Source organism: Sparus aurata, chromosome 6 (genome assembly GCF_900880675.1).
Source record: "Sparus aurata chromosome 6, fSpaAur1.1, whole genome shotgun sequence".
Classification (NCBI taxonomy): domain Eukaryota; kingdom Metazoa; phylum Chordata; class Actinopteri; order Spariformes; family Sparidae; genus Sparus; species Sparus aurata.
The window spans coordinates 8,955,048-8,977,315 of record NC_044192.1 but is presented as its reverse complement, the minus strand read 5'-3'; the positions used below and the strand labels follow the sequence as shown (position 1 = coordinate 8,977,315).

General features: G+C 41.8%; 1 protein-coding gene and 2 long non-coding RNA genes across 7 annotated transcripts in view; 2 read left to right on the top strand and 1 right to left on the bottom strand.

Moving 5' to 3' along the window:
* Positions 1–16,675, top strand: part of LOC115583812 (uncharacterized) — a 74,593-nt gene extending 57,918 nt beyond the window's left edge. Inside the window, exons 3-6 of one of the 4 annotated variants that reach the window (XR_003984427.1) lie at positions 8,978–9,297; positions 10,271–10,333; positions 10,509–10,696; positions 16,525–16,675. This is a non-coding gene — a long non-coding RNA (uncharacterized LOC115583812). The remainder of the gene's footprint in view (positions 1–8,977; positions 9,298–10,270; positions 10,334–10,508; positions 10,697–16,524) is intronic. The other 3 variants (XR_003984426.1, XR_003984428.1, XR_003984429.1) reach the window with 3 other exon arrangements.
* On the bottom strand, positions 1,936–20,572 carry LOC115583794 (uncharacterized). Of its 2 annotated transcripts, XM_030420985.1 has the most exons (7): positions 20,424–20,572; positions 12,838–13,580; positions 10,497–10,720; positions 10,074–10,176; positions 9,768–9,863; positions 8,757–9,268; positions 1,936–8,280 (listed from the first exon to the last, which is right to left on the bottom strand). In XM_030420985.1, exons 2-7 carry the CDS (start codon positions 12,877–12,879, stop codon positions 6,834–6,836), a joined length of 2,424 nt encoding a protein of 807 aa, XP_030276845.1. In that variant the 5' UTR covers positions 12,880–13,580; positions 20,424–20,572; the 3' UTR covers positions 1,936–6,833. The 2 variants fall into 2 exon arrangements, with proteins under 2 accessions (XP_030276845.1, XP_030276846.1); XM_030420986.1 differs by lacking the exon at positions 20,424–20,572 and having other exon boundaries at positions 12,838–13,730.
* On the top strand, positions 17,679–22,234 carry LOC115583813 (uncharacterized). The gene is made up of 3 exons (XR_003984430.1): positions 17,679–19,757; positions 21,434–21,566; positions 21,730–22,234. It is a non-coding gene; the product is annotated as an uncharacterized LOC115583813 (long non-coding RNA).
* The last annotated feature ends 34 nt before the right edge of the window (positions 22,235–22,268 follow it).

The following is a 22,268-nucleotide window of genomic DNA, read 5'->3' as shown; positions in this document are numbered from 1 at the left end:
TTCCCACAGTTGGCTTGCATTATGTGGTCAGTGCACAACAAAAGAGCTTTGAAAGGAACTTTTGTGATGGAACGTGGTCAAAGTCTGACGTCACCAACCATCTGGAGGGAAACTCCAAACCTCCATGGTTTGATTAAAGTTACAAAAATAAAATAAAGAAAAAATACATGTGTCAGCAATCATGTAGATTGAAACATTTTTAAACTCAGAAATATCCACTCAAAATAGAGCTGTTGTGCTATATACTGGATCAAATGTACCGTTCAGTCAGTGTGGGTGGTTGAGACAGATGTTTCCTGAAGTGTGCCAAATTCCTATGCACAATAGTCCTGACTGGTGGGGTCAAGGATGCTAATCCCACTGACCTGTGACTGTGACTTCTCTAGAGTTTTCCCACACTCTTCCTATATGTTAAAGTAGGATTGTCTCTGGCACAAGAAGACGCATTTATTTTTAAAATAATTTTCAATAAGTTTTTAGTCTGGAGCTCAAGATTTTAATTAGAAATTTTGTCAAATCTTACCATTATTCTTTCATAATTTTGCTAGCCAGACATGTTTTAAGATACATTATTGTATAGTACAAAGATTAGAACAGAAAATATACACTGAGATTATCTAGAATCACCACATGGTTCTGCCTCTGAAATTTAAACTAAACAAGCGTCAACTGTGATTCATTTGTTTCATAAGAATCAATATGTGCTAAAAAGAAAAAAATTGTGAATGTTGAGTTCATCTAATTTGTTCAGTAATCAACCTACATTTTGTGATTTTCTATCTTAAATTCTTTCAGCCTCATTAACCTCCGATGTTTTTAGAGCTGCTGGCACTGACTTGTTTTGTTAAACAGTACACTGCTGGGAGTTTGAATGTTCTCCCCATGCTTGCGTGTGTTTCCTCTGAGTTCATCAAAACATGTATAATGCGTTAATTCTCCGGTCAGCGCCCTTGACCAAGGCACTGGATCAGATCTCAAGTTGGCCCTCGGGCGCCGTTCATTAGCTGCCACATGTCCTCCAGGATGGGTTAAATGCAGAGAACCAGTTTCATCATGTTGTACATGGCATGATTGTCTGTGATAAAATGATAAAACGTTTCTTCTCTTGGGACAGAGTCATAATCTAATGTCCGATTGGCTCTCTGTGGGTGAGTTATCTGTCACTTCCCTGCTAAAATTATCTCATTATGCATCACATCATGCACTACCTGTATGTGTGGCCATCTCCTGTGAAAGAACAGTTTACTGTTGAGGAAGATTGCTCCTGTCACAGAGATGACTCTGTTATTATCATGTGACATAGTTTATTATTAAAATCATTGATTATAAGTAACCTCTTTTTTTCCCATTCAGTGAAGCACCATGTATCTGCTCATATAGTTCTTATTTTGTGAATAATCTGCATCCTTTACAGTGTAACCTAGACAGGTGGCCGGGGTCGCCACATATAAGTAAAACAGTATGAAATTGTGTTGTCCTTCAAGGTCAATTTGTTTACTCAGTTCATTCAGTCATGAAAACAAAGAGAGTTTGTTTATTTAGTTTGTTTAGGTATAAAACATCAATCAAGCAGGATCTTTCTCTTCTGATTAAAATTTAAGTGCTACTGTGCAGTGGATTTTTCCATTTACTTGATGAAAAGAGTCCATAACTTATTCATTTAATGGATAATAAATGATTGACCCAATATTAATTACTGTGTGTTAATGTATTATGCATGGGGGTACTGTATGTGTGTGGAACTGCAGAGTCGTTTGTTGACTACATGTATTGTGCAATTAAAAAATGGCCTAAATTGATAGTTTTTTACAGTAACACATAAATTCAGTCATGAATGGCTCAAACAGCTCAGAGTTGACTGCACATATCTGAACACCAAGACGTCCTAAAAACGTCAGAAATGTGTAACATCAATGAAAACACAAAACCACCATGTCATAGCTAATTAAAATCTCTTTATTACAATCACATGTACATCATCATATTCCAAAAAGCTTGCTGTAGTGAAAAGTACCCTTGCACAGACAGATGGAGGTGGTGTTGCAGGCTGGATGGCGGGATTGTCAGATGAAGTAAAACAAGCATCGAGTTCCCCAGCAGCAAGTGTCTCCGCTCCAGTGTGCTTTTAATTTCACATCACATGAGGACAGCAGCGCTATTTTCAGCTCTCTGTGTCCTTGTGTAACGTAAGCAAAGAGAGTGAAAGGAGGGGGGCGGGTGGGAAAGAAAAATTCTTTCTTCGTCATCCATTATTCAGACTGTTTGAGTCACAGCCGAGAGGGAGGGAAAACGTGGAAACAAACAGGGTGGCGGTTTGATTCCACATCTTCCAAATCTGATTCCAAGTGTTTTAAACAAACAAAGTAAATCCTTTTTTTCTGTCTTCTCTTGATTCAGATGAAAAGATGGGTATCAGTTTAATCTGTGTGTTGCTTAGCTTAGCACAAAGACTGAAAGCAGGGGCAAACTGCTAGCATAGCTCAATCAAAAGAGGGGGGAAAGAAATACCTTGCAGCAAGTCCAAAGCTCTCTGATTTAAACAAAAAAGGTTGCCTAGGCTTGTCAACCCCACTATGAGGGAAGACCTTTTATGTTTGTGCATCACTGCTCACATTAATGTTGTTCAGTGATTCAGATATATCTGGTGTTGTGCTGTTGTTGTGTCCCTGGTTTGGAAAACAACCAAGCCAATCAGAGTCTTGTTGAGGGGATAGCAAGAAAAATTACCACAAAAATGTTGCCAGGCAAGAATGAGATATTTGCAGCTGCACAACCATTTCACCGAACATTGATCGACCATTTATAGCTGAGCAACTGCTGACACTCTCAGCTGGTGTTTCTACATATGTTGAAGCGCTGAACACAGCACTATAGTACGACTCTGCTCAACAATTTGGTTTTTATTCTGCTGCGTTATTCCTTTCAGTCTCACTTTGGCTTTCTAAAGGTCTTTTTCACAGCAGACATCTTGACATGTCATAATAGGAAAAGCATAGATGTTGCTGACAATTAACAATCATGTGTTCCAGTAAGCCATGGCAGTAAGAAAATAAGCCAGTATGCTTGGTCCCTGAAACCAAAGCAGCCAAAAGGAGTTGGGCTACTTTTAATTTCATAATTTACACCTTTGCCACGCTATTATGACTTGTTAGAAAAAACTCTATTGTGAAAAAGATATTCCGTTTTGGCTGTTTTGAGAGGAAGAGTCTTAATCAGTCTTTCATTTTGGACCTTTTGGAGGCATCAAATTGTTTGATTTATAACAAGCTTGTAGCTGCAGGATACAACATGTAAATCAAACAGCTCTGGAGTGAAAGTGGGTTTTCAATTTTTGCCACACTTGCTACTAATAAATCTTCTTTAAATTTGCACCAATCAATTGCCAAAGGCTGATACACATGTGCAAGTGGCTGGTAGATCTGCTTCACTCATGAGCCAAAAAATAAACAAAACAATGGTAAATGATTGAGTGACTTTTAAAATGTAAACATTCACTAGCCATTTGTCCAGGGGACAATAAAGTTACTGTTGCAACTATAGTGAAACAAATCCTATACACCACAACTTATCGTCAATTAGTCAATTTGAAAGATCAAAGATTTAAATGTAACAGCTTTCGAGTTTTTGTGAGGTTTTTTTACTTTTGCACCCCTTTTTTGTGCTACGCCAGGCTAAACACGTCTTAGTTCAGAACTGATATCCATCCGAAACATCTGACTGCAGAACACTGAGAACAGGAGGATTTATCTAAAATGTGTTCCTTTAAGATTTACAGTGAAAGTGAATCTTACTTATAATTCATGGATGCCACATTAAACATTCAGAACAAACTGAACCCCTTCCAATGAATTTTAACAATATTGTGAGTGTTAAACGTTCTAATACTACAATGTTAATCTCTGTGCTGTATATACAGCCTCCAAAACACAGCTATAAACCTACAGAATCACATGAAAAACCATTGGAGGCAACTGATGACATCAGCATGTCCTCTTACTTACTCCAACCTCATCTGCACCATTCTGACAAAATCAATATATACATGTCATAATGACCAAAAAACAACAGTAAAATTCAATTTCGCCATTTAAAGAGACAATAATATTCACATTGTGTGTTCACTCTTTGAAAATGGTAAATAAAGGTTTCACCAGCTTTTAAGTAAATTAAGTTGATTTTAAAGATCATAAAAACTGTTCACATTGGTTTTGTAACCATCACAAGAAAAATATTGAAATATGTCCAACACAATGACAATAAACTGTTTTTTTTCCTCCATAAATCACTATGATAGTCTATAAAGAAAACATCAACACACACGGTCGCTCTATCTACAGTCGTTCCACTGGCCTCGGTCCCTGGTACAGAAAGGTAGGGAAACATTTTCGTATAAAAAATGATGTGCAAAAAGTTGTTTTCTTAGGTCCCTCTCATGGAAAACAATGTAAGAAGTAATGTAAATATCTACAATAACCTTTGCTCTTGCCGTTTTAGATTTGGGATTACTGTGCACTTGTGGTGACTCGTCACTTTTGTGCATCTATTTGATTTAAAACGAGTTACTGCATTAGATGGAACCCTGACAGGTAGCACACACAACACTGTCATTATCGTATTAAAACTAGCTTGAGGTATTATTGCACATTTTCCCAATCTGCAGACCTGCAATCAGTAGATTTCAGATTTACTCACACTTTTGTGGAATGTCAAAGATGCAGACTTGAGCTCTGTCTGTCCTGACTGTAAAGACGCTGCAGCAGTCTCGACAAACCGACGTAATGTTTACTTAAGTGCATCTTCTTTTCTTTAAAACACAGTTAACGCATCACTGTAGATTTCAGTAAACATGCATAAGCTGTTACCTGGGTAGGTAGGTCTGTAAACATCCTGCCAACAGTAAAGACAGCACAAAGAACAGGAGCAATGAGCCATGAAGAGCTAAAGCTCTTATACTGTATTTCAGCCATGTCAGCAACAGTAAAAAATGGGGAAAAACTCCTTTAATTCTGACTTTATAACATTCAGACATTATGAAGGTTTCAGACAGTGAGCTCCTACATCTGCTACTGCCACCAAGCAGTGTTGGTGTTCTGAATCTTGATTGGGCAGCAGCAGATCACTGTCACCTCCAATCAAGTTGCTGCCATCCGTCTAATTTAAAGTGATCGCATAAGAGGGCGTTTCAGTAACTAGTGTCAAAAACATGTTATGACGCTACATTGATATTAATGGTGGCAAAGAGGTGTCTAATTCATAGTACTTGTGCCCTTAAAATTAGATGTAGTTTTAATTGGTGGGATTTCTGTGGCGACTGTCATACAGTGAGCAATGAAGCACATTAAAAAAGATCAGTCAGCAGAACGTAGGACTGCTGCTGCATACATTGGCAGTAATGTGCTGTTTGAATCAAGTCTGTTGATGGCCTTAACCAGATAAATGGACATTAAGTCTAAATCAGCCTCATGACTCGGATACACTGTTTAGAATGTATTTTTATTTTTATCTGCATCAATTGTATCAGTAAAAGAGGCAAACTGGTTGCGAAGTCATTACCACCGGCAGTTACATCTAAATAAAATTCATTGTTTTATTGGTATTTATTTATTCATATTCACAAATTGGAACAAATTGTCAGATTTCTGATGTCTTCAGTAACAACTTAGAGTTGGACCGCATACGTATGGTCTGAATGACATGGCGGGAAAGTGGCATAAACTCCACCCCAAACACAGCAGCAGCTGATTATACAGATTAAAGCTGTGGTCGAAATCCTCTGCAAACCTCATGGCACATTGCTCCCCATTCTTGATTAACACAGTTTGACTAGTTTTGCACAAGCAAGTAAATCAGGCCGTCTTTTTAATCATTTTTAGTTATAAAAGCTCCCACCGTTGTATATTTTAGCTGTAAACAGAGTTTCTATAAAAACCACTCACGATTTGGTATCAAATCTCAGTTTTCATTGTCGTCATTGCTACAGTTGATGTGTTCTGTGGCCCTGATGTAAAAGTAGTTGTATGTTATCTATCGTGCACAGCCAGGTATATCACGCAGAACAGTATTGCTCCCGAAATCTCATGGTCTGTTTGAGGGTTGGAGTCCAAACCCCAATTTTTGTAATTTTGTCAAAGATTCTGTGAATAAGTGAAGCATAAGATGTAGCATGAAACACATGTTGCAAACATACACGCTCATCTGACTTAGTTCGGTTGTTTGTCATTATAAGCGTCATGCACTGACACACACATTTTGTCCGGAGTGCTGTACAGTGGTGACACACCCACACATAAAGCTATCAGTTGAGGTGATGTACAGCAATAACAGTGAGGTTCCCTTTCTCGCGCACATCCATTCGAGGAACAGTCCAACATTTCTGTAAATTCTGGTTTTCTCCTTCTTTCCCAGAGTCATATGAGATGATCCATACCAGTCTCATCTTTGTGCTTCATACATAGATAATCTCTAATATCCTCAAAAGAGCACACAGACAGCGACAAACTGTCGACAGTTCTACATTTTGTAGGTATGACGACCCCCCCACAAAGTTTGCCTAAAGCAGACAGTTATGCAATTGTTTGAAGGTTGATTTTTCTTCTTTTGATTAAGTTAGGCTAGCAGTGTACCCTTGCTTCCAGTCTTTGTGCTGAGCTAAGCTAAATACATCCTGGATCTATCTCTGTACTGGACTTACAAAGATGACGCTGATATTCATCTTCACATATGACTCTTGAAAGGGCAGAACAAGAGGATTTACTCAAATGTTGTATTGTTAGCTTGACGTCACACACACTCACAGGCGCGCAGAGTTACAGTTAGACGTGGTGTCCATGCAGTTAGACGGTGGTGACCGTCAGCAGGGAGCTGGGACACAGCATGTCGTCGTGGTTGTCCAGCCTGGTCCCATGAGTCAGCAGCTCCTCTACTGTTATCCAGTCATCCAGCAGCTTCCTATTCCTCAAACGACTCAGCTTTCTCTGACTCAGCTCAAGGACCGTGTTGCCCCGCCCATCTGCAAAAGCTCCGCGTCCTCTGCTTTCCAGCATACCTCCGTCTCCAACAGAGGCTCCTCCCGATCCCGCGATGGCCCCTCCCCTGCTTATAGCATCTCGTATAGGTACTCCTCTGGCCTGCAGCTGCTGCTGCCTCTGCTCACGGGCCAACAGGAAGTGTTCCCTCCTTTCGGTTCGGCTCCAGTAACGACCCAACAGCATGTCCGTATTGGTCTCCTCATCTGTGCTCATCCCACTGCGTTCATCTGCCAGTTGAGAAGCCCGGTCTCTCAGGAGCTGGTTCCTGGAGATCCGTGACGTTGCATTGGGTTTACAGCTCATATCAAGTTTTGGCTGAAAACCAGAACTGGGATTAGGGCTTAAACCAGCATTCATCTGTAATTTCTTTGCATCCCATCCAGCAGAGCAAGCCCCTGTGTGGCCCTCCAGGGTACTGTAGGGACCTCTGCCTCCTACGCCAACCTGGGACTGACGGATGGCCGGTTTTGGCCAGGTGTCATTGACGTCTCCACCCTGAGGAGGGTGGACTAAACTCTGGAGGTGCTGCTGCTCTCTGGCTCTGCTCCTGCTCAGCTCCTGCTGTCTCTCTCTGTCCATCTCCTCCTGAATCTGTGCCTCCATCTCCCTCTCCCTCTCCAGCTCTTTCTCTTTTTGCATTTGCCTTTTTTGTTCCATTTCCCTCTCCATCTCTCTGTCCATTTCTGTCACCATGGGGTCAGGCATCAAGTGTCTTTCCTGTGAGTGCCACCATTCATGGTGAGCGATCTGGCTGTTAGGGTTGTTGTCGTAGCATCTGTCATGGGTGTTGGCCCCTCTGATATGCCCCAAAGCGGCAGGGTGCTGTTGGGGTGAGAGGGCTAGGCCTGCTGGGTGAGAAGCCATCACACCTGCCAATAGCTCACCTTCCTCTGGCAGGCCAGGCGGTAGGACATTACATGGGGCTACTCCACTATAGTGGTGCAGGGTTGCTGCACAGTAGGAGGGAGAAGCTGGGTGGCTGGCCCGGCGACGATACTCCTGCGGAGGAGGGCGATGGTGCAGCGTTCGGCTTCTCCTCAGCATTCCCACTGAACTGGAGCCATGGTGGTGCTGCTGCATGGGTACTAGTGGTCTCCGGTGGCTGGAGGGGGTGCTGCAGGTGGAGAGGACCGGGGCAGGCATTCGTGAGACTCCAGCGTGGGCATGGGAGGGATTGAAGAGGGCTCCACTGCTGGAGCTGTGACGGTTCAGACAGGGGCGATCAGCTTTATGGAACTGGACTGATGAAACCCTGGAAATACAAACAGTAAAGTTAACAAACAAACTGTAACATTTGGTTATAACTAGCTTAATGAGATAGAGATAATGTTGACAGCTTTGAACAATTTATCAACTGATTAAAAATGGCTTCAATCATAAATGAACTACAGCAAAGATAATCTGGTTTTATCAGACTGGTATTCAATTGGTATTTGAACAAGTGGTGTTTTCTAACTGGCTGAATTCAGATTATCTGGTTATAGTTGGTTTTAAGGCAGGTTTAAAATCCTCAAGTCTAATTTCTTGCCCCAAACATTGGTACTAAACCACTGACTGAGCCTTATTGTCTTCTGCCTGTCGACTGGTGTCACTGATGGACATATGGTGTTGGTGGCTAACTTTTTAAGCAGTTAATTAGTCAAAATAAGCTTGTATTAGACTAGCCTAATAGCAAAATTGTGTCTTTTTACCAGTCGGGCAGGAGGCAATTGTTTTACCAGCTGTTACCTGAAAAGTCCTCGGGGTGGGGGGTCCATGACGGGCACGCCGTCCTCCTCCATCGTGAGCTGCAGGCGCTGACACTGCGGCTGCATGGTCAGGGCCTCAGGGATGGCCTCCAGTAGCTCACGGTGGCTCTTGGGGCAGCTGTCACGCCGCTCCCGCCGTTCGCACGATTCAGCCTGATGTTGCAGCCTGGCATTGTACAGCCGCATTCGTTTCTCCAACAGCCTCTGGAAGTGCCTGAACTCCCCGGTGCTCACGCTGTAGAAGCCAGAGTCACTGAGCTCTGAGGAGATAAAGGACTCAGAAGAAGGAGAGCCCCCTCCATAGCCCCCACAACCTCCTGGGGCGAGGGCCCCGTGTGAATGACACTCATCCAGGCCGCCCTCCTCGGTCTCCAGTCCTGAGAGATCCCCCTGGTGAAGGGAGCCGTCAGTCCATCCCAGACCGCTGTCCAGCTCATGGTGGAGGGGCAGGAAGCCCAGCGGCTTCTCCAGCATGAAGTCCTCGTCATCCGTCTACAACAAGTTGCATCCTTAGTCCCAAGGTCGTTACACAAGACACACATCGTAACACCATAAATAACTGCACATTTTTATGTTCTGTGTGGCGGACCTCAGTACCTTCTGAGTAGTGACTAAATATGTCTGAAGCAGTGAGAAAAATCAGCTACTGTAAGTAAATAATGAAGGAGGAAATAGTATATTTGTGTGGGACTATTTTCAGCTCAGGATTAATCCACATTTGGTGCTCTAGTATTTCCGGCACAGAATTTTATGTGTGAGACTGAGTCAAAATAAACTAGATTGTATGTGGTAAAGGTAATGAAGGACCAATCCGTATGACAAAGTTGCTCATTGATGTGTTTTTATTAATAGCTTTTGGACAACAATTGAATTCTATGACTCAGAGGAATATGATATATCACTTCCAGCTTCTGCATGTCCTTTCTACGCTGAAAAGAAAGTTATTTTTAAAATGTATTATTTTTGTATCTGAAGCTCAGGTTGTGGATACCTGACTGTGGCAGCCATTAGGTTCTTCTAGGTTTGAATTGCAACATCCCATCAGGCAGTTCTGTCCCTTTGGTCCACGGACAGTCAGTTCTGTATCCTGCAGGATTCATGATGTGAAACAAAGAAAATGAGACAACACAAAGCTTCTCTTTGTTTATGGGTTTTTCATTTACTACCAATTTTAGAGATTCTTAGTCCAAACTGGACCCAACTGACAAAGAGTCACCAAACCACATGACAAAGATCTACTGACTCTGTGTGTGTGTGTGTGTGTGTGTGTGTGTGTGTGTGTGTGTATGTGTGTCACCTGGTGGCCAATGTCCACAGTGTCCCGTGGGGAGCTTGACAGATAGCTGTACCGTCCTCCTTCACAGTGATCTTGTGGCACAGGCAGATGGCTGTAATAATGTCTGAGTCGGAAGACAAGAAATCAAATTTAGATTTTTTTTTATTCCCAGAACTACGAATGTACACCAAAACTGATAACATACTTTTTTTTTACAGTTGCAGTCAGTGCATACACTCAAGTAACAAGATGTATGCCACATTGAGCCTCTGCATACTCAGGTGTGATTATATTTTGAATTATCCATGAGTATACATTCAGGTAACTAATGCTGCAAACAACATAACCTTTTTAACTGAGAGAAACCACAGAACTTGAGACCATGTACAGATAAACGTTTAACTGGTCTATGCAACATCCATTTAGATTTTTGTATTTGTTTACCTGTCTTGGTAGGAGGGGCTGGATGCATTGCGCCCCGCCCCCATCATTGGGAGGGGCAGATTGAGGTGCTGCAGGTTGAGGGGGAGTGGCTCCCAGGATGCCCTGTCTACCTCGTTGCCACACCCCCTCTGACCCTTTATCTGCATGGTGATTGGACGCTGGCTGGCCGCCAGGATCCGCAGAGCATCACGTTGACTCAGGTGTGCTAGACTCCGCCCATTCACCTGAGGAGGCAAACAGAGGTAGAGAAGAGATGTGATGCAAGCAAACATGTGCCTGTTCCCACATCCAGCAGAAGCAGATGATGATGATCCCACGGAAGTCATGTATTCACTTTCATTTTAGATCAGGTTTAGTTTCCACCAACTCAAACAGCCAAAAATATCTGGCTCTATGGCTGATAGATATTCTAATGTCTTCATCAGATAGACGCTAACTTCGTCTACCATGCAGGGATTATGTTAACCAGCATATGCCGGCTATTGTGCAGCAATTTCTGCCTGAGAAGATTGGCCCTAAGCACAGCACTCATTTAAGAGCTGCATACTCCAGCAACAGTCTTGGGCTTTGGCTAGCCAACAGCAATTACAAGTTTGAAATGTCGAAGGTGAAGCAGACATTCCTGGGCCGGTTTGATAAAAAAAAAAAAAAAAAAAAAGTTCAAAGTTCAACTGGAAATCTGATCACGCAGACCTCTAGTAATTTATGATAACTTATAGGTAAAGCTTAGACAGCTTTTGAGTGGAAAATCAGCTGGATCATCTCACTTCACAACACGGAGACCGACTTGCAGAAAGAGCCAGCTCAAATCTAACAGAAACTCAACAGGCTCAAACAGTTATTAAGGGCCTTGAGGTCATCTCCAGGGATAATGTCATTACATTTTAGTAATATACTAACTTTGCATACACACTGCATGAAACAGATGTGGGAGATCATTTATGTATAACATGGGGCCATCTGGTAATTCTAGTCCCCTGAGAATAGCGTTTTATGACCTCAAGCGATGGTGTCTAATACCATCACTCCACCTTTTTTAGATACGTAGATCGGTTTTCTGGTCACTGTAAGCAGGATGACTCGTCTTCCTCAGCCTGTAAAATGTCTTCTGTGGCTCTGCAGGCACTTTCACTAAAAAAATAACCCTGATGATGTAATATTGATGTCAGCAGGGTTATGTCAGCTGAGCTTAAAGAGTACAAATATATAACGGAAAGCCTGTGATACAGACTGGAGGTGTGAAGTATTAAATAAGTGGTTGTTTACGAGAAACGGAGGATCTAATGGCGAAATGCTGTCCAATTGCATTATGGGAAATGTAGGATCCAGTGTTGTGGGAGTTTGACATGTACTAGGGTCCAAAAGTCAACATGTCAGCCTCTGCTGCACTACTCTCTTATTCGTCCAAAGTGACAGACTGAATCACAAGAGGAATTCTTCCTTCCTCCAGTGCATTGTGTGAAACAGCGTCAGTGATACTATAATCACATTTGAGTGTGCATGCTACCATTTTAATTGCACTTCATCAAATCTTTTTTTTTACAGTGTGAACACACTACAAACTGGAAACTCACTCATTATACAACTGGGTGACAAAGCACAACTCTTCCTGCAGACAGATGGTGGATTTATTCCAGTGTGACAAACCAACAGGCGATTTTAAATCAGATATGACGAATTGGGACATCATGTCCATGTTATCAGTAAAGGGTTAACACCTACGAGCCGACATAAACCTCATCCTGCTTCACACACACATGCACACACACACACACAAACACACACACATGCACACACACACACACACACACACACATACGCACATGCAGCTCAGCACCCATCGAATTAGACGCATGAACAGTATTGTTAACTCCAGCACATCACAACCATGAGTCACCCTTCGCTACATTCAACCAGAAACACACACACTTGTACACACACTCACACACACATACACAGCAGGAGCTGAGAAGCACAAAATGGCACCTGTGTGTGGAAACAGAGGACGGCAGCAGAACGTCTGTGAGCCCCTCAGCAGATGGAGATGATGAATATGAATCACACTCTTGCACGACACATGAAGTGTTCTACATATTTTAAGAAATTTGAGATAAACTGTTGGAGATTTGAACAGAAATAAATTAGGTTTATTAAACACACACACACGCAGAGCCCTGCAGAAATCATGAAATGATGCCATTTTGCATCTGCATCTATACACACACACACACAAACACACACACTCACGCACACCTTTGAGCTCAGTTCCATAGTCTTCAATAGAGATGACACAAAACACACAGGATCATTAAAACACTGAGGCATGTCTTTGGACGCTCACCATTTGGTCCCCCATCCAAGGTCCAGAGAGCCAGCAGCCCATCGTCACGGCAACAGTGGACAGCTGCCTTGGTTCCTATGAAAATCAATGATGCTGCTGCTTCCTCCAGCAGATCGTCTCTTCCTCCTCCTCCTCCTCCTCCTCCTCGCTCTCTCCGTCTCTCTCTCCTCACTGTGCCTTTCACTATCACTCTCTCCTCAGCATCTGTCCCCTCCTCGCTGTCCTCCTCCCCTCTTCTTCTCTTCTTTATATCCCTCTTTTATTATTTTCTCATCTGTTTCTTCAGAGTCTCTATCCTTGCCCCTCCCCCTCCTTCACAGCTCCAGATTGTAGCATCCTGCACACACTTACACACACACTCATGCATGCAGCGCTGCAAACATAAAAATATGCGCAGGCTGACAGAGAGTGTCCAGAGACGGAGAGGGAAACACACGCAGTCACACAGCGAGTATGGTGTCTGATTGGTGGCCTTTTAACAGTCAACAGCCAATCAGACGCAGCGGGCTCCCTCTGGATGTCTTCCTCTCTAACTGAAACCCCTCATGAAGCATCGTCATATGCAGGAGGAAGCCTGTACTGCAGCGATACACACAGTAACAGAGGAAACACACCATCCAACCATCCATCTTCTCGCTGCTAGTCCAGGAATCTCCAGTAGATGCTGCCCAAGGCATTCTGGGAATTGAAGTCCCTCTAGTGCTTTTTCTAGAAGACTTCTGTTCCAGATTGGGTCCAGCCTTCTGGGGAATATATTCTTATTTAGTTTGCACAAATTGATCGAAAAAGAAAAAGAAACCCAATCGGGGTAGACCTGAGGACACCTGATCCAATTTAAGGGTGCTTTCACACTGGCAATTTGGTTCAGACCCACTGCTTCCATCCCCAGGTGCGGCACAAGAAACTGCACCTGAGTTGCTGCAGCCTACACTAGGTGGTCTATACAGACGTAAGAAGTCAATGAAACTACAAATTACAATTTCTGTAATTGTAGGAATCAAGTGGTCGCAGATGTGTGTGAAGCATCTTGTTACAATATTATTGCACAATTGATATGATTATTATCATTTACAATGACAGACATCCTTAACAGAATGAAAACAGGCTTTCGAATTTACACTTTATTATAATTTCATGAAATGTTATGTCCTGACAACAATGAAACTTGATGTAAGCTTTGAAGTAGTATTCTTATATATATATATGTATACTAATATGATAGAATTACGTTATTTTGTATACAAGCAAATGTACACGGTAGGATAATCGTCAGCTTTCATAGTACGGTATACTTGAATACAGTATATCGCTGCAGCCCTAGTAAACATGCAGGTCACTGATAATGGAAGTATGTGAATGTTGAATGTATGTCGAAATGTTTCAGACATGCACCCTTTTTGTTATTCTTATGGCGATTTCATGTCTCAACACTTTTACCTAATAGTTGTACACCTTAACAGATCAGTGTGTCTTCTTGCAGGTGAATGAGGTCAAAAAACACCCTCCTACTGCCACAGTAATAATTTAAACCATCACTCAGCCCATGAGAGAACAGGGAACACTTATCGTGACATCATGAACTCACCACTGCTCCTGATCTCTGCTACAGGCACAGCTACGGCTATAAAGACGGGCAGGGCTTAACAAATGCTCTCAAGAGTTTGTGTGTGTGAAACTTGCTGAGTTTGAACTTGGTGACTCCCAGTTGAGAAAGGTTTATATCTGTCTATAGGGCCGTAACTATCATTGAGGACACTGAGGTCCACTGTATTTTTTTCTGGGACCTGTCATATCATAAACATTAGCAATTATATATAATAATAAATGGCAATTTTTTACTAAATCAAACTTTAGTGAATAGTTTTTTCACTGTTAAGTAGCAATGAGATGATTTATAAACCATTTATTAGCAACTGTTTGTTGGAAAGCTGCAATTGATGTTCATAATACGGTACTTTTAAATGGTTAATAAATACAGGGTAGTTCATTTGTAAACATTATTTAGATTGCCATTAGAGAGTTGCAACTGGTGTTTTCAACCTATACAATTGCTTAATAAATGTTTCATGAACCATTAAGTGAATTTACTTAACTGAATGTAATAAACTATACATTTGCCATTTATTAATGATGGGTATCATAAGATTTTCCCAATAAGTTCTTTTTTAGCAAAGAAATAAAGAAAAAATTGGCCATATTTGTTACTGATCTGCATCTTCTGTCGGAACTGGAGTCCGAAAATGTGCTGTCACTGTCACTGATATTATTTTGTAAGCGATTACTGGTCCAGAGAAATGGACAGATTTATTTTATAATTTAGTCAAATTTATAGTAGCTAAACTTTATCGATGGATTGATGGGGGTGGGGGGCAGGGCCTCAGTGTGTCTAACATCCTGTCTACAGCCCTGTCTGTCCATGAAGGACACCCCACAAAGGACATCCTTCCCAACTTAATGTGAACACAGTTCTCTCACTCCGATTGGACGGTAGAATGGCTCCCACCACAGACCGCCGTCCAATCAGTCCTGAGAGGACGGTCAGGGATGTCTCAGATCCATAATGGACAATCAGAAAATCTTCATATAAGAGTTACGGCAGCACCTCTGCATCAACACACATACACATGTACTGTATGTAGGCTTCATTTCATCTGATTCACTCAGTGACCCTGCTTTGACTGTTTGGTTGTTATGGTAACCCACTCGACAGCCGTGTGTGTGTGTGTGATTCACTGAATTATCTTTTAAAGACATGAAAAGCAGAATCTACAGAGGAGTCCTGCTACGATGCAGATTACTGGTGATACCGGTGAAAGTGTGGTGCTGCAGATGTTAGTGATGGTCGTGTGTGTGTGTGTGTGTGTGTGTGTGTGTCTTGATGATGATGATGATGATGGGTGCATCTGGATGCCTGTCGCTGAGCTCTGCCATTTCTGTGCTGAAGTATGTAGGCGGAGAGAAAGAGAGAGCATGTGTCAGAGTTACATACACGCACATACACTGTAGAGCCTCAGCTGCGACACACAGACCTGTCTGTATCTAAAAATGGAAAGCACACTTGCTGTTGCTGAGAAGCCACAAGAAGCTTCTATATGAAGAAGACGGTACATGCAGGCATTAATATTTACATCCACCAGCCTTTAAAATAAAACGTGAATAAAAACTGTGGCAGCTCATGTCAGATTACTGACATAGTGTGTGGCACAAAGGTGCAGTTTATTACATCTCTTCCTTTCTACAAAATATAAATTTTCAGTTTGACTTCCTCGCTAAAATCTCTATAAAATGAGCCGGGTGACTGTGCAGCTGCTAAAACCCAGGTGAGGGAAAAGAGGGGGCGATAAAATGTTAATACACTCTTCTGACTCATCTGATGTTATTACTATGAGCCCTGAGCAATTAAAGAGTAAGTACACCCTGACATTCCTGTAGGACCCTTTTATCCTGGGGGGGCAAAAAGGCAACAGAGGCTGTGGAGGTGGTTGTTTGTATGAGGTTTGACCCTGTGACTACGTCCTTATGTCAGCCAAATGATAAATAATGTGTTCATTGATGAACTTTAGTGATGCTGGTAAGCAGATTTCTGTCATTTGCATATGTTTTCTGTCTTTTTTTCTTTTTTAACATAAAAAATCTCATTACATTTATATTTTCTTGATAATTATCGCGTTGCCTGTCCTCTTCCAGGTCACCATGCTGGGATGGAGGTTGTTTGGCTTGGGCACCACTTGGCGATGCCTCAGCCTCATTTGTTCTCCTGGATCCACACTCTTCACAATAACATAAGTAATCTACCTGAATCTGACATTTTGGCATTTTAATCTGTATACTATAGTCTGTCCATCAGGGCTTTCCACTAAGACACAGACTAGCCAGCCATAATACATAAGTAGCCAGCCGGGGGGGGGGGGACGATACGATCTTATACACTGGTCTTAAATGAAATAATAATAATGTTACATTATTATTATTATTATTAGCCTAAGTGTGCCTGCAGAACAGGCAGCCTATATTAATTTCTCAGACATTTGCTCTATTATTATTATTATTATTATTATTAATATTAATATTGTTATTATTATCAGCATCAATATCTACTCTATATATTATATTATTATTATTACAAAATATCGCATCTTCTTTTATTCATTAGTGTAACTAAGTATGTCAGATGCTAATGCACCAATAAAAACTGTGATTTGCACACTGAAAATAATAAATAATAGGCTATACAAGCTCACATAATATTGCATCATGAGGCGTTCTGGGCTTGTAAATATCTTATTGTCGGTGCATGACACCTTCACAGTCTGCAGTGGTGGCTACACAATTAAACACTCAGTGAACGTTTCTCCCTTAGCAACTAATGAAAATACACTCTTAGAGTCCGTTTGGTTTCATTTGTACAACCGACAGTGTTTTTTGATGCCAGCACGTGTCGCAGGTATTGCTAAATGGACGCTGGAAGAGAAGAGTGGATTACCGGTGACAAAATAAGCGTATTATGGTGAGCCCTGCTTCTCGCCTCCGACGGCCGACACACTGACTCCGCTGAGTGCGCGCGCACACACACCGCGTGTCGGGGCCGCGGATGAGTTTCTCTCCCTTGTGATCAATGAAGTCGGCGATGATCGGAGTAATTTGTGATTATTATCAGTACAAGCACAGCGAATCACAATTTTAATGAGTGCGGTTCAGTTTGACATTATTGTCAGTCTGTTAGAAAAACATTTAACTTTATTAAAATCGAAAAATAATAGTCATTAAAGTAGCCGGCTGGAGTTAACTGTGTAGTCGGCTATATGGCCGGCAGCCGGCGCTTGTGGAAAGCACTGGTCCATGCAGGGAGAGTGATTCCCTTATGATTGAAAGGTGTTTTTCTTGTACTAGGAAGTTTTTTTTCTTTACTTAAATCGAAGGTCTCAGGAGAGGATGTCATTCACTGTACAGATTGTAAAGCCTGCTGAGGAAATGTGATTGTGATATTGTTCAATGTAAATAAAAGTGACTTGACCTAGTTCCCACTTGCTCAAGATCAGTTAGGGTGACCAGATCCCCACAAACCAAATGAGGGACAATTAGTACGTGTCTGTGGGTGGGACAATGTAGGACAGGTTGTCAGTCCTAGGGGAAGTCTAAAAGGTTGATATAATGCTTAAAAAAATAAGCATGCACCCATTTGCTATTAATGTGATGTGGTAGATTCAGTAGCATGCTGCTTTTGTATGACCAAATTAATTTGCTTCCAAACTCCCCGTGGAAAAATGACTACTGCAAACTTACTACAACAGTCTGCTGACTTGTATCACTGGGATTGTTGCACAGTGTGTTTAAATCTAGTAATTTCCACTGCTGTTACAATTATAGTCTCCATTATATTCCACCAAAGGTCATTAGACTGCCACCATGGGGCATCAAAATGTCATGTTTTCGGTTGTGTTATTATGAGGCTAAATATCTTTATAGATACAATTTTGGTTTTCACCTGACTAATTAAAATGCTAATCTGCAGCAGTTTCTCCATCTCAGCAGTGACATTACATTCTAATATGTGGTTCCTTCATAGTTGTGAAGTATAAAGTGTACAGAGTCATGCATACATTGGCTGTACGATATTCACGCTATTTAGTGAAAAGAGACAAGTTTTTGTTTGTTTTGATTTGATTTGGATTTTCTTTTAAATCTGAGTGAATTGGTTTTGATGGATTGTACGATTTATTGATTGATTCATGTGCAGTTGTTGTCTTTAGGTACAATCAGAGCGTTTACAGTGTCTCCTTGATGCCACCAGGGGGCACCAAAGTCTAACAAGTGTGAATCTGAAGCTCTTTACTCACCGCCCTCAGTTTGTTGATATGTGCGCACATAATACAGACAGACGCCTCGTTCGATTCACCAATCGGAACAAAACGGACAAATAATTATGTTAATATTAAAAAATAGTAATCATCATCACAATAATATCAATAATAAATCATCAGCATCATGACATTTGATGTTTCTGTGATAAAATGACATAAATAAGATCCAGAACTGCAGCAGATACAAGTCAGAATTTAAAAAGTGCACATCAGTCACGAGAATTCTTTTTAGGCCGTCTCAGCCAAAAGGAGGCCAATCACTTGAAAAGTAAAGCAATTTAAACCGAGAAAACTGTGTGGTGAGTAATGGTTAGTTGTGAGTTTGTATCGGGCAAAGTTATTGGGGGAAAAAAAAATTCGGCACCATGAGTGATACTCGGAGGACGCTAGAGGGCTTTAAATAGCTCAGGAACACTTTATTAACTTGAAGCGCGTTGATTCCACTAAAGTTCTCTCACGCAGGGCAGAGAGGGGGCTGACGTCACCCCACAGCTGGGTGACGTCGCCAAGAAGCTGCACAGGATGCTCCCAGTAGGGCAACCGATAAGTCAGATTCACCCTCCGAGGGCGCCAACGAGCCCGGCCATACTGACAAGTATGCCCGGGACACTGGCAACTGCCCTCACCTGCGAAGCATACCGGTGTCATCACGAGCGAAGGGACGCCTTCAAAGTGATGAGTGACAGCCGGGAGTTAAATATGCAGAGAGGCGGTGGGACAATAGAAACATTTAGCGATAGGTTTAATTTGTATGAGTGAAGTTTGACAGAAAAGTCATTTTTGAAGACAAAATTAGTTGTAAAAATCCGCATCGATCAGTTTTTATTTTGTCTGACTTTTCCCACATCCTGACCTTGAAATAATGTTAACCACTAATTCCTTCAGGTGAAAAAGAGCACAAGTCTTGCTCTGTAGGACCCGTTGTGTTCACTCTATGTGTAAACTATGATGTACACGGTTCAGAGGAGAGAATAACTTTCTGGGTCATTAGAAAAAAATTATGCATCTGGAGGGAGGAGGCGACAGGAGATCTTCTGCTCCTGAAATTAGAGCCTGCAGGTGAGTACCTTGTAAATGTGTCAGGTGGACATAACTTCATTAGATTGTGTTCTTGAACAATTGTGTCACTGAGTCATGTTTTGTCAATTGCCGGTTCCGCAGGTACATTAGGCATGTTTGAGAAGCTGACAAAAAATGCCTGTAGGAGAAACAGTAACAGATTTGTTCTTGTTTAAATAAAAAAAAGCCTGGAATATCTCCCTTCCTCTTCATTGTTATCTGTCCCTACAAATTAAGACCGCCTGGTTACACCTCAAGATTGTGTTAGGCAGAATCTTGAACTATTTGCCTCCATTCTCGTGCTGTAGCTTAGTTTAAAACCAACAACCAGTCGAGCTACTATAAAATTAAACTGGATCTTGTAGGCTTAATGTCAGCGCTAAATAACTTGGCTATAAATTAGACCTTCACAACAGCAAACAAGCTTCGCGGACATTGAGATCATCTCTGAGCAATTATTAAATTATCCTCATGTAGTGCTGAGTAGCTTCAGGCTAACGTTAGGTTACAGCCTTCCATAACGTTAACGGCTAACGTTACTGAGCGAGTGAGCTAACGGTTAGCATACTGCACAGTTGAACTAGTGGGGATAAAATCTCCTCTAAATGTGTATTGAAATCAATAGTTTAAAACAATTACTCTTCATGAAACGACTTTAAAACTTACTTCAGAATGTTTAATTTTAGCAGGTCCTGGTGGTCTCACTGAGTCCGTGTTTTGTCATTTGTCATTTCCTCATGAACGTGAGAGACGTTACAGACGTTGACGCTCGGAGCGCACCAGATGATGCCGCTTTATTTCACCCTCGGCAGGCCGTCATCCGCGACGGCCGAGCGGTTTAAGTAGATGTAACTTCGGATGTCCTCACTGCGCATTTTTCAAGATGGTTTCATCTTGTCTCTTGTGTATAGGTTAAAATTTCAATCCAAGGTTATCGGAGCACATAACAGTATCACATTCCTGACAAAGTTGTTTATTATGCATTACTCTGTTAAAATGATTCAACTTTAAGCTCTCTGACTTACTGCTGAGTGATCTTGTTAGGTGCTTGAGAGACTTAAACTGTTCTTAGTTTATTTTCAAGTTGAAGTTGAACTTACAGAGAGAGGAGAGCAGTGGTGCAATTGTTGCATGTTTTTAGACTCAACGTCAGCGTAGAGATATGACAGAAACAGCAGACGCTCTGACGCCCCTGGTGGTCAAATCAAAAACTGCTCAGAGTAACAACACACTTGACAATCAATTTCATGATGTGCAGCCATTGTTCAAACTAAGAGAACTATACAAATGTATCAATGGATACATGTGAGGGGTATGGTGGGTATCTTTCATGCTTCAACAGAAGACTGAGTTTTAAAATCCATCACAGCTGCTGCCTGTGACCGAACAGAAAAAAATCATCTTTTACATCATCACTTACTTTGACTTGTTCTCCAGCAGTGAGTCAGCTCACTGTGGAGCGTTGTTGTTATTTCTGTAGATGTCCTCTCATGTCTGAATGACACTGTCATGAACATTTAACTGAAAGCCACGTCTGAGTGACAAATATACAGTTTCCAACAGAGGATTCATCGTATAAGTCCATCCTCCTGTTTTTTGTCTGTCCCCTCTGCTTCACTGTTCTTCTTCTTCTCCTCCTCTTCCTCCTGTCTCATCCTCTCCTATTCCTTCTGCAGCTCTTCTTGTTCTTTGAGGTCAGCGTCTTTCAGTTTCTGCTCCACGTCTTCAGGAATCTCCAACTCCATCAGGTTCTCCATCCCCTGCTCGGCTCGTCTCCTATCAGCACCTGGAGGTGCACACAGTTTCCAGGTAATTAGGTCCACTAAGCTAAAACTAATCATGTCTAATCAAACAGTAACACCTGCCCACATGAGGGACACAATAATCAGCTTTTGTTTTAGACTGTTTTACTGAGGTGTTCATTTAATGATATGGTCACTTTGATGGATCTAGTCTTTTTCATTATTTGCAGGTTAAGCAGAAACGATTGTTGGCTGACTCCTACCTGGACCAGTTTCTCACAGGCGGCTGAAACGTGGACGTCTTTCTCCCCCTTGTGGAACTCTCTCAGGATATAATAACTGTTCTTGTCTTTTAGTGTCTGCCGGCCGGCTTTGGTCGCTGTCAGCTGCACAAGAGATGAAACAGTCAAGAACTCAACATGAAAACATCGCTGAGTGTGTTTGTTTGCAGTGTCGTATCAGGAAAAGTGTTTCCAGCAGCATCTTTCTGATGTCAGGGTCCTCTTCTCTCTTCTTGTCCTCTGGGAGGTACTGCAGGTCCACAGGCAGACCTGAACATCACATCAACTTCTGTTAGAGTCAGAACCAACATTACTTCATCTGGACATCTGAATTGTGCTCATTAAAAAAAAACATTTTGTCTCAACAAGAATCTGAGCAGAACCAACAACAGTTCCTACTGAGGACAAAAACTTTAATGAAGTTGTCAAAAATAAAAAGTTCATTTATAACAAACCTCAGTAATTTTCAGCTGTTTTTTCTGACAAAT

Excerpts from the sequence above, each read along its gene's own strand:
- LOC115583794 (XM_030420985.1), bottom strand. The coding sequence starts at position 12,879 with ATGGGCTGCTGGCTCTCTGGACCTTGGATGGGGGACCAAATG. Across the intron at positions 10,177-10,496 it reads AGCCCCTCCTACCAAGACAG|ACATTATTACAGCCATCTGC; the intron begins GTAAACAAATAC and ends CTTCCGACTCAG. Across the intron at positions 9,269-9,767 it reads CTAATGGCTGCCACAGTCAG|ACGGATGACGAGGACTTCAT; the intron begins GTATCCACAACC and ends AACTTGTTGTAG.